Source organism: Phaseolus vulgaris, chromosome 5 (assembly GCF_051622355.1).
Source record: "Phaseolus vulgaris cultivar YP4 chromosome 5, ASM5162235v1, whole genome shotgun sequence".
Taxonomy (NCBI): Eukaryota; Viridiplantae; Streptophyta; class Magnoliopsida; order Fabales; family Fabaceae; genus Phaseolus; species Phaseolus vulgaris.
The window spans coordinates 4,591,708-4,604,720 of NC_143502.1; the positions used below are offsets into that span (position 1 = coordinate 4,591,708).

The 13,013-nt window shown below is 30.6% G+C and overlaps 1 protein-coding gene across 1 annotated transcript; it reads right to left on the reverse strand.

The window, feature by feature from the left end:
* Nucleotides 1-10,278: 10,278 nt before the first annotated feature.
* On the reverse strand, nucleotides 10,279-12,470 carry LOC137834931 (hypothetical protein At1g04090). The gene is made up of 2 exons (XM_068643179.2): nucleotides 12,162-12,470; nucleotides 10,279-12,023 (listed from the first exon to the last, which is right to left on the reverse strand). The coding sequence occupies exons 1-2, from the start codon at nucleotides 12,253-12,255 to the stop codon at nucleotides 10,564-10,566; spliced, it is 1,554 nt and encodes a 517-aa protein (XP_068499280.1). The 5' UTR covers nucleotides 12,256-12,470; the 3' UTR covers nucleotides 10,279-10,563.
* Between the last annotated feature and the right edge of the window lie 543 nt (nucleotides 12,471-13,013).

The window sequence follows — 13,013 nt, forward strand, 5'->3', positions numbered from 1 at the left end:
GATCGAATTTGAGAAACTGCGTAGAATGGTTCGTTAGGGCCTCTGTCACACGTTTAACATTTGCTTGAATGTCCTTCATCCGTGTGTTTTTCGCCATGATGGGTCAATGAAAGCACCAATGAAACAACCCAGAACCAACACCAATACTGGAAAAAAAGGAATCAATAACAAAACTGGAAATGTTTATTTCAGTGAACTAAACATCCACCCCTCTCTATTGATAAGTGCCAAAGGTTCCAACAGAATTAAAGGAAACAAAACAAGTGATTCCTATTCTATGCAACCGCAAGCATGAGAGTTCCCATTGATCATGATCTCAATCACTTGTGAAGAAGGTTAAGTAATTCAGAAACAGAGGAAGATAAAAGTAAGGCAGAAAACTATTCAGAAGGAAGGAAGGGACTCACGTTTTGCCTGCCCTCTCGCTTACTCCTCACCCTTTATATTCACGTAGTCCTTTTTTCCATTTGGGTTCCAACCGTTTCCTTCTGAATCTCCTCTCTCCATCCACTTTTGAGAAGTTTGTTACACTTCATCCATTTTCATTTTGGACATATTGTTTCGTCGTATCAGAAAGTTGGCTTAGACTTACCTTAGTGCACCACAATGTTGCTAAAGTACATTATCAAGGGTACAAAAATATTTTCATTGGTTCATAAAAACTTAGGATTGGATTATAAATAAATATCTTAAAGTTGTTTTTTCTTACTTTGTGTGCCCTATAATTTGCATCAAATCTCTGGGTTTTTGTCCTCTATTACACAAACTTTTGCTCCTGGTATGGGTTAACTTTTATCAGGCTTTCTAGTATAGATTTTGTTTCCTTGTATCTCAACTTCTATATCAGTAAAAAAAAGGCATCTCTTCAGTCGGCTATAGCCTCTATGCGACTCCTTCCTCTTGGTTCTACACATCTTTTATGTACCTGCAGCTTGAGGCCTTCCTTGTGGTATAGATTTCAAAATAATACAACTTATGGTCTATGTTGGTTGGAATAAAGGGAGATAATTACATAGGTACGAAGATAGGGGAGCAAATCAACAAGTTCATGGAACACAAAGTTCTGTCATTTTTTTTCCTACTCTTAAGTCTATGAATGTTAAAAAAAAAAACATATAATGGGAACAAGTGTACAATATTTGCTTTAATTCAACTTTTGTTTCATTGATTTGATTTTTGGGAGAGATTAGTTTAAGGAAATTAGCTCTATATACGGATTTTGTTTTCTGCTCAACCCTCACATCCTTTGCAAGCTGTTATGTTGGCCCAAACATCACTAATATGATGATGGATTCTTTGTCAGTAAGTATTATGTCTTTGTATCTTTTTATTTTCTCTAATTTGGTGTAGAGAAAGACTCTCCTTGTTTGTTATGTGTTTTGTTGTGAGGGAGGTGTCCCTAGAAGCGCTCTTGTTAACGTATTAGCCTGTAAAAATATAATATCTTTTATACAATTAAATTTGATATAAATTTTTTGTAAAGCTCCAAGTTAAGATCAATGGATTGAAATTTTTGTATTTAGACTATCCTTAATACTCTCATTCATTAATATTCTTTATTTTCAATAAAAAAAATTAAATCAAAATTCATAATCGATACACAATATACACAAGCACAATGTAAAAATACTTACAATAACTTTCTTTTTTACATTGAAAATGTGAATGAGACTAAAAACAATGCAGCACAACAAAATCAATATAATTACCTTCCTTGACTATTCAATTAGTTTTTCTGTGATATGTTTTTATAATAAAAAAATATCTATTTTTTTTAAAATTAAATAATTTTAAAAATTATTTTACACTATTTTTTCATCAAATAATTCCATATTTTCATCGTACTTTTCTTTCGTTATTTTTTTTTGTCTATTTTCTTTTTATTTCTTCAAAGTGTAACAAACACATTGGTACGTAATGTTGTCATGGTTAATGTAATCATCATAATTGGTTGAAGACTACAAAACAAAACATCCTAACAAAATGTACTAGACTACCAATTTCTTGAAAATAAGTTAGATCAAATTAAACTTTGAATTAAAAATGACCAAGTTTCTTTATCCATCTTAACTTAGAGTGAATATGGCAGATCATAGAATAAACTCCAAAAAATTAAAATATATTTATAAAATTAATTTAAATAAAAAAAATATTTTTTCATGACTAATCAAGCTAATTTCATAGTTTAACTCAATTACTTGACAAGTGGTTTAACTTCATGCTTGAAAATATTGAATTTTTATGTGCCAATAGTTACATATTCAACACAATTTCTATATAAGGATTGAGATAATCTTAAATTTTCTATAAATATATATATTTTCTGATAATTTTTTTTTCTCAAATAGTGTATGGTTGTATTGAAAATAAGAGTGATGGACATATGTATACAAAATCATATTTTACCTTTGAAAAACGGTTATTTACCATCAAACTTTGACAAGGAACTTAAAAAATTGAAAGAAAGAAATAACCTCAAAATTGAAACTCGTAATAGTCAAAGCCTAGGATTATTCCAAATGGACACCAACATGAACCTAGGATCTCATTTGCTCCAATAAACACTAGATAATATATCTTACCACTTATACTCCATCAAGTCAAAACAAGAAAACATAGGGTATATATAGTTTATAGTCCAATGCTGTCAAACTATTATTCAAGTCTTTATCTTGTCCCTTTTGTTTTGTCAACAAGAATCAAAATGCATGCAATATTACTATTCTAAACTGCATGCAGTCTATGATGCACCACAATTATTTTAAATTACTCTTTTTTTCATATTATTCTGCATCTTTCCTATTATATATTTTTATTCATCTTGTCAAACACAGGTGGAGGATTGGTGTGGCACCACAACATATTCCGACCAACACTGCCTTATACATACATGGAATGTGAAGTGGCTGACCATTTGATTATTATATTTTTCCTTCAATTTTTTAAGTAAAATTTGCATTTATTTTTGTCTATTATTTGATAAATATAAAATTTGTGTTGTCGGATAATAAATATATATGTATTTGTATTGTTTTAAATATTAATTAAATATTTTTTTTAAAATAAAAATTTTAATTAAGGAAATATGATATTATCAATGATTAATTATCAAAAGAATATATATATATATATATATATATATATATATTCAATTAAGAAATAATTATATTATATTAAATAATATATAATTGTATAAATGTTAAGTAATTTTAAAAAATTAACAATTGTATATAGTTAAAATTCTTTAACACAAGTATATATGTGTTCTATAAATGAGTTGTTTTGATGAAATGTATATAAAAGTGTGTTTTGTAATGAGTTAATTTTATGAAATTGAGTGGAATGTATGTCTCATATATAAATATGATATTTTAAAAAATATAGCTAATTATATATATATATATATATATATATATATTTTGGACAGATGTTCGGATACTCGGTGTACGAACATGCGTAGGTCAGCTCGGTTGTTGGGTCTAAAGGGTGGGTCACGAGTTTGACCCAGTTATATTGGTAAATAGTTAGAGGCTAATTAAAGTAATATTTTTGTTATATATTAAAATAAGGTTATTAGCACCTGAAGTGGTGTCCCGTTGGTTTTTCTGTTGTTATGTTGTGCTTTAAGTAGAGATAAGATTCTCATGAAAGAAAGTTGTTATAAAATTAGTTATAAAAGGGGCTTGAGTCCTCCGGTAAAAGTATGTTATTTTTTAGACTGAAACTGAATACTTATTTGTTTTTAATAACTCTCACTGACTTGATTGTCGGAGTGTGATCAATAGGTAGTGTCGTCTATATTTCAACGAAGTCACGTTCCAGTACAACAAGAAGACGTAGAACAGATTTCAAATGAGACAGATCGAAGGTGAAACTTCTCACCAGAATCAACCAGCGAGAAAGTCCACCAGCAAACATAGGAAGAAAAAACCTTAAAAAATCCTAAAACATTATACAAAGTGGGAGTAAATAATGGAGCTAGAAATGCATGTATTTGGTTTTATTCATACCGTACCGTTACCGTAAATGTCCTACACTCCTATTACACAAAACTCCATGAAAGTGAAGATGCATGAATGCAAAGTGAGGAGACATAACTAGACCCACTTGATTCTCTTATTTGGTTTCTTCTTCTTATCAATTCTCTTTATCCTTCATCAACAGCCTGTTTGACATTACAACTCAGTCTCACCATGCTCCACTTAGTGAACCACTTTCATGCATCCTTTCCCCCCTCTCAAAACATCATTAATATTCATCGACAATGATCACACCTATAATATATATGTTATTCCCTTCACATACTTATAAATTTTTCTAATCTTTTCTTATATTGTGTGAGAGTTTTTGTACTTTTCTATTAAGAAAAAATTTGAAAGATCAAGGAGAATTAAAAAAGGAAGAGTTGGGAACCAAGACCATCCTCATTCCCTCTTTTTTCGTCTAACTCATTACTATTAAGAATATTGGGTTTTAAAGAATGAGTCATTCTCTATATCTCATTCTTTTTCTCCAATGCATAAAAAATACGTGGGAACTCAAATCTATACGTCGAATTGTAAAGTGAATAATTTAAATAATTGATATAGAAATATTATTTTGTAGATGATCTAGTATTTCTTGATAGTGAAACTTATATGTAGGTTTAAAATTGAGAAGAAGTAAATTTTGTAACTTGTTTTAATGATGTGCCTTGTTTTCTTTTACTAGGTATGAGTAGTACATGCTATACTTCCAATATGTTTAATAGGCTATATGTTTTTCTTTCCTAACTAAATATTTTATTTTATTTTTAACTGTTTTGTAATACTCGCTTTTATTTCTTGTATGGCAGACAACTTGGTACCATTTCTATGTCAAAACATAATCCACGTATACTGGAGATACACCACTCATGTCACCATCAATTCACACAACTATGAAGGAATATTTCACAACCATGACTTCCTAACTTTTTATATATTGGCTAAAATAAAATCTTAATAACCAGTTTTTTAATATTCATTGTCAAAACATATTCATAGGTCAAAGCTTTTAAAAGGTAAAATAAAAAGTTGGAAAAATATTTCTTCCATTGCTTGGGTTCGAGTTCTAGAATTTGATTTTTCCTATTTCAACATTATACACGAATAATATAGTAAACAATATTTTTAATGAATTTAAGATAAAATGTGATTATATGATAGATTATAAATTTAGTTATAATTTGCGGAATGAAAGTTGTCCTTCACTTTTTTTGGACTCTATATCTCTAATAAAGTTAGACTTGGATATTTTCTGCTAATACACTTTGATCAATTGGTTATTTAATTTGGAGTAGGTTTCTTCACCAAAAAAGTCAAGGAATGCAGATAAGCAAAAACTCTAAACTTAATTATCAAGTAATTTCTACCATTTACGTGATCAAGTTTGCATAAGCATTTTCATCTTTCTCACTCAAATTCTATTTGAATTTTAATTGGAAGAACCTTTCACTATGATCGAACAGAGACAAGTTTCATTTTCAATGTATTCTAGATGAAGAAAAGCAAATTGGAAAGAGAGCATGGAAAAGATTATGAAATATCTCAGGAGGGTGTGAAAGAAACGAGTACCTTCTTTTTGCATAATGGAGGAACAAACTCTATCAGAAAGTGATGAACTACTACATATATATTATACTGCAAAAACCAAAAAAATAAAAACTGAGAAAACAAACAGCATTCAGCATTTAAAGTGCAATATCATCTCTAGAAAAAAGAAGGCAGAATGATATGAAAGTGAGTGTACTTGTCTATTGTGCGAAGAAGTTGAGCTCTTATTTGATGTTCTTCCACCAACTTAGGAAGCAGAAAAGGGAATGAGGAAAACAGCAGCAGAGTGTACAAATAACCCAAAAGTGGAGCTTTGTAAGGTCTACTTGTCTACCATGGTCAAAAATAATGAATTCACAACAATGCCCTTAATTTCAGAAGAATAAAGAAAAAAAAAACTTTAGTTAATGTTTTGTTTGTACGACTGAGGCAGTAGTAAAATGTATAAGTTAGATCGTTTAGATTAAGTTAAATAGAGTAAAAATGAAAAAAAAAATTATAAAAAATTTGTGAATAATGTGTTTGGTGTAATTAAAATTTTAATTTTTTTCAATTAGTAAAATATTTAATGTAAAAAATAATTTTTAAAAATGTAAACAAAATTAAAAAAAAATTATTATAAATTTTATATATAAAAAGTTATGTTTTAAAGTAATAATAAATTAATTTAAATTTTAATATCAAATAAAATAATTGATTTCAATATATTATTAAAATAATATAATAATATATGAATATTTATTTATTATTTTAATATTTGTTTTAATTATTTATTTTTAAAGATAATTTTTTCTTCATAAACTAAAATATCTGCCTATATAAGAGATCTCCTATTTGTAAATTCTTTTTGAAGATTGAATAAAATTATCTTTTGGGAGTCCAACCTTAAGAGATTTAAGAGTTCTCTACATTTATATTATATTGATTCTTGTTTTGAGAAACTTTTACAACACTTATTGTTTAAGATTCACCACCAAAATGATATGTTCTTCTTCATTTCTAAATCACAACCCCTTTTTCATTTTATTTTACAACTTATTCTTATTTTTTTTCTTTGTATGAAACATGCCGCAAGTTTTCATATAATAATATCATGTTTGCCCTATTTGTTGTTTCCTTTTCCATGAGTTTTTTAGTTTTCTACACCTTTCTTAATATCCTATTAACATTCTAAGGTTTACATCATAACTTGGTATCGTTCCTTAATTAGATGAAGAGTTTTGCTCGCTGGAATTGTTTTTGCTTTCTTTTTTCTATGTAAATGAGGATGTAGCTCAAAAGTGAGTATAAACCCCCTAAGTATAAGATCACATAGCAAATTAAGTGCATGAAAATTCAAAATTAAGAAATTGAGAGGAAGGTCACATGGCAAAAGAGAGTGAGAAAGGGTCCCACGGTTTTTTTAATCTTAAATGGGTACATGCATGTGTGGGACTCTTTCTTCCTACACCTCCATACCTTATTGCGTTACTCTCATACTAAATGTGAAAAATACTGTTTTATCATTTTTTGTGCCACCCTCATACATAATTCGAAAGATATTTTTGGATCTGGAAGTGTTCTTTAGATTTATAAACTTAGGAACTCTTTTTTGGATTTGAAATAAGCCTATAAATTATGTAATCCGAATATATTCCGGATTACATAATCTAAAAGTCAATTTCATATTTAGAAAAGACTTACAAATTATGTAATCCGAAAGCTAATCACCCATATGAAAAAAAAAGGCTTACGGATTACATAATTCGGAAGCTAATCTTATGTATAGAAAAAACTTCTGGATTATGTAATCCGGAAGCTAATCACAAAAGGCTTTCGGATTACTTGATCCGAAAGCTAATTCTGGATCTAGAAAAAGACTTCGAGATTATGTAATCTAGAATATTAAAAAGGGTATTTTTGAAATACAAAAAACTTATGAGGGTGGCACAAGAAGGTGTGGAAGTGCAGGAAGAAGGAGCCATGTGTGGGGCATCTTGGTTTGCATTTGTTTTTTTTACATCATTTGTATTTTGTTCCTACTAGGGAGATGTGACCTAGAGAACTATTGAAGTCTTCTTCTCCTTCCTTCGGTCGGTCAGGTTGATGGGTGATGAACTGAGGTTCTCCTTGTCCTCCTACTTCTCCTTCGACACTCGGTCTTAGGTGAACACCGCATGGGGGTACCTGCAAAGGCACTCCGATGCTCAAGTCAGTAAAGCGGGTGATCAGTGCTCTGGTAGGTGAACAGGAATAAATGACGTACCTTTCTCCTTGGGATGTGTGTTATTTATATTATTCTAATGGGCTTACCTTGTTGGACCTGATTAGCGGAGTGGGTCTTGCTTAGGGTTGTATTACCTAATTCTTAATAACGGATTAGCTTCACTGACATTGGTTTGAGCGTTAACGGTAGTATGGGTCGATCAGTCGGCCGTGGTGATTCTACTCGTCTCGACCAAGCTTGCCTAGCTTCGACCAAGTCTCTTAGGTCTCAGTCGCCTCGGCCAAGACTCTCAGGACACGGCCAAAAATCTCAGGACTCGACCAGAGTCCCCTGGTCTTGGTCAGGTAGATCAGGTCTCGGGCAGCCAAGTGGATCTCGGTCCAGGAGTTCACGTGTCGGCCTCGTCCATACCGGTACATATTTCAAGTATTGGACCTTGATATTTAGGCCCAATTTGTTTTATTTTTGTTATTTCCACTACCATGCTAATCATTTTATTAAAAATAAATACATTTAATTTCATTTCGTTTACATTGATTTATATAATGTAATCGTGTAATTTACATTACCTTTTTATACTAAAAGTCGTTTAGGTATCCGTATGACTGCACTCATCATCTTATACCTATTGCTTATTATTTAAAATATGTCGTTTGATAAATAAATAATTTTGTTCCACGAATTTTAGATATTCGTACGACCGCACGCATCAACTGTAATTTAATAAAAATAATTCATTTTTTAAAATAAAAATTTAAAAATATATTTTTTGGAAGAAAATTTACTCGAAAGTATGATTCTGTAAAGCGTCTTGAGCATGCCCGCTCGTCCTATCTCATATGTTAAACAACGTAAATCATAAAAAAAAATTACAAAAATACAAAAAAGTATAAATTTTTTTTAAAAAAATATTAACACAAACAGGAAAAATCTTTAACTGAAAATTACGTGATTCTTGTTTTTTCGTTGTTAACGAAAATACGTAGGAGCAAACTTAATATTTTTGGACTCACTTTTTCAAGAAGCCTAGCTCATACAGCTTCAATCCTTTTAAAAAAACATCTTTAATCTTCACAATGTAATTTCTGATTTTTTTTTTTAAATGGAAATACATTGTAGATCAAGTTTAATCCTTGTCGCACCTAAATAAAAAATTCAAAATATATTTTATTTATGTTTTTCGTTTCTATTTTTTGGAAAAATTAAACATTTTGAAACATTCATTTCACGTATTTAGTTAAGACTCTTTGGATGAGAGTTGTAAGGTGCTAATATATTTTCTATGTGTAACCGATTTCCAGAACCTTAATACGGTTTCACATACCATCTTTTTTTTTAGTTTTTTCGTAGTTTTCTATAATAAAGTAAGATGGTGAATCATTCTTTTTGTTTTTCAATTTTTTTTTGTCGTTTTGCTATCATGATCTCGGTTGCGACATTCTTTGCACAATTTCTTTGATAGTTGACAGTACTTATCTCTCCTGGTATGCATGATTTACTGTTATTCAGACTTGGTACTATGAGAGATATGACTACGAGTCTCTCTATAAGGAGTTCATTCTCCCATTATTTTATGTTTTCAAGGGTCATTGAGCTACCTACATGTGGTTGGTTTAGCACAAGTTGAGCTTTGAACTTTTTAGAGAAGGTTAGAAATGAATCAATTAAATTAGGTGGTAATTGTAATGCCACAATGTTATCCCTTTAAGTATTATTTGAAAAATCTTGCAAAAAACAACACAATCGCTACGAATATGTTCAAATAATCATGTAAGACCTGAAGTTCAACCTAACGTTACCTAATCTTGACCTAATGTTGTTGTCGAACAAGCTCCTAATCTTTGACATATTTAGTTTGAATGTTATTCTCATTTTTCTAGTAAACTATATTTGAGTACCGAATGGATTCCAGAATAATTTTTAGAAGAAAAAGAAATCTTGAAGATATTACATTGTGTTCAATTTTGTATCTTATTTTAGACATAATTGAACAATTGTTATTCATTGTTATCAACTTTGATTGTGAACCTATAAGATAATTATATATTAATTATTGTTCTAATTTTTTAGGAATAAGTATTTACATAAAAAATTAGAAATAAAAGACAATCAATACTTATATTTCATTAGAAAAAAAATCGGACTATATAAGTAAATTTGGATGTTATCAAAATAGAATTTGATGCAAATATAACAAGTGAATGTAAAATGTGACTTTCATTATATAACATATTATTGGTATATTATGAAATTTTTTAGTTGTTAGCTTACCCTTTGTGGTTTGTGTTGTATAGGACTATGTTCCTATGTATAGCACGTGAAAAAGTTTTGCTTAAATTTTTTAAATATTTTTTTTTTGTGATGTTTTTATTTAGTTATTAAATTAAATATAAGTTTGTTAATCTAATCGAACTAATATTTTATGATCCTCATTAGTTTTTGTTTTTGCTAAAACATTTACATTTTCTTTTAAAAAGTTTAAATATTTTACAGTAAATATTATTAAATAAAATAACATGTTATAAATTGTTCTATTAATTATTGTTATAAAACAATATTTACAAAATAATATTTAGGTTTATTGGTTGTAAAATAACTCTACAATACATATATTATATTTAAATATAATAAGTGATTCTAGTTTTTATTTTTGATCTAAAATCCTAACTAAGTGGATGAAGAAAAAAAAATAGATAAAAAAAAGAAAGAGAAGTTTCATTTGGATAGATTTTGATTTTGATAAATTTCTTTTATTGTGTTTTTGGAATAATTGGGTAACAATATTCACCTTTCATCTCCTTTCCAGCTATCCTTCTGCTTTGGACCCTTTGGTCCATTCTTTGGACCCCAATTCATCCAATAATTTAACCATGGTGGCTCCCTAATTTCTGACCCCAAATATTCAGCTCCAACTATTTCAAACCCATTTGCCATATCCATCACTGCATCACTTTTAGCAGCATCATTCCTTACACCAAACCTTCTCATCCCCTGCATCACAACCCCAGGTTTTGGGAACAAAGCATGCCCATGCAAGGAAGAATAAGCCACAACCCTATTGCCATTTTGGAACTCCAACTCACTTGCATCCACCCATTTACCCCTACTGTGCTGTGAAAAATAAACCTTCCATAGTTCTCCATTCAAGTTGCTTACCCTTAATGTCACATGCTCCCAATCCCCAACATGTTCCCCCTTTGTCCTTAGTGGAATGTTGGTGCATGCCACTTTTGCCTTTGCTCCCCCATTGAATGGGTAGAAGACCCACATGGCAATGTCTGTGAAAGTCCCACCCATCATTGGTTTAACATGAACATAAGCTTGTGAACTTGCCAAATCTCCTTGCTTTACTTTAACTCTCTTGGTTTCATCCAAAGGAAGGTCCAACCAATAGGTAACTTCCTCATCATTGGAACCACCTTGGGGAAGGTTTGACCCATTTGGTTCTATTGCACTCTCCCTTATGACACCCTTTCTTTTCTCAATTAGCACTGCCCCATTGGTGAAAAACCAATCCACAGAAGAAGGGAGGTACTCTTCCATAGGATGCAAGTACATGTATGGAGAATAGGCCTTGATCATTGCCTCAACTTGGGAGAAATTGGGCATGTAGGAAAATTTAGCCTTTGTGTTTTTCAAACAAACTATAGGTAAAGGTTTGGAGTTTGCCCCTCCTCCACTTTGAGCTAGGAAGGTTCCTACACTTACACCTTGAGCTTCAATGCTTCTCTTCATTGGTCTAACATCAAACACATTAAACCTCTTGTTTTGTGTTCTCCAAAGCTTCTTTGAATGGTATGTTGTGCATTCATCAGTGAGGTCTGATCTAACACACCTGATTTTGTCAAGAGAAGGCTTCTCTTGTGAGGTGGTGACAACATATCCCACAGGTTTGTACTCATCAGGGGCTATTGGTAACCAGATATAACCTTCTCCATCTTGCTTTATTTTCAAGGAGCTTGTGGTCCAAACCAGTTTGTAATCAACTGGTTTGGCTAAAGCTCCATTAGAGATTGAAGAGTTATCTTTCCCCACAAGAACCCAACCATGAAGAGGCATGTTGTTCGGTTGGCAGTAACATCCTAGCATAAAGAACCCTTGAGATAAACCTGTTGGTTCAAAAAAAGTGGCCCCAAGATTATTTGGTCCACCTTCAAAGGTAGTCCAAACTTTGTTGAATGTTGTGATTTGTGACACTAGCAACCCACCACCAAGGTCAATGATGCCACTTGCAAATCCACCACCTACGAAATCCATGACAAGCCAAACCCATCACAAAAAATTACCATAACCAAATGAATCAGAAATATTAGCCATCTTTCTGATCTTATTACAGAGTACATAGAAAAGAAATGAAGATATGCATTATTGAATAATGCTACCTGGTGGCCAAACTGGTATATCAGTAGGAAGGTTAAATGTGGTTTCAATAGGCAAACTTTTCTTTTTCTTGAATTGACCATGAGAACCCACCATTGCTGTGTTTTTAGAAGGTTGAATGTTCTGATATGTCACTTATGTCATCCAATGTGGCTATTCATTCGACATTAACAAAAGCTCTGCAGTTTGCAGCAAGAAAAACATATTCTTTTCGTGAAACTTAGCTACAAAAATATAGTTGTAAAATGGGCTTTAGTAGCAATGTAATGAAAAAAATTCTTCTAATATTACTCTTGGCGTGAAGAAACTAGCCAAGATATTGTGATCCATGCAAGATAGAAGTTATACTTTTGTGTATAGGTGCTAGCACCTTCTTTGCTTTTTCTTGGAGAGATACTTTATTTTCATGAAGAATGAGAGAATCTTCTTTTTCTTTGGAAAAAGTATTTCATCACCAATCAAGATTCTATAGATGCCATTTTTACGAGAAACAGCCAGAAAAATTAACTAAATAAAATGGTCAATGGATATTTATTAAAATAACAATAAATATAAACATGAGATGTAAATAGTCTCTTCATTTTTTTTACTCAATTTTTAGAATGATAAAAATTTAATAAACATACAAAAATAATTTTAGATAAGTCGAAATTGAAAAGAAAAAAAGGAAGTGTAAAGAATAATTAAAAGTAAATATTATTTTATTTGATATGTGAGATTTTGTGTAAAAATGTGAAAATATAAAATCACGTAGTAATTCATTCTATTAATAAAATGAGATATATTAAATAAGAGTCAAATTGAAAAAAAAAATTATGTAAACCAAAAATTAAATGAGATATATTAAATGAGAG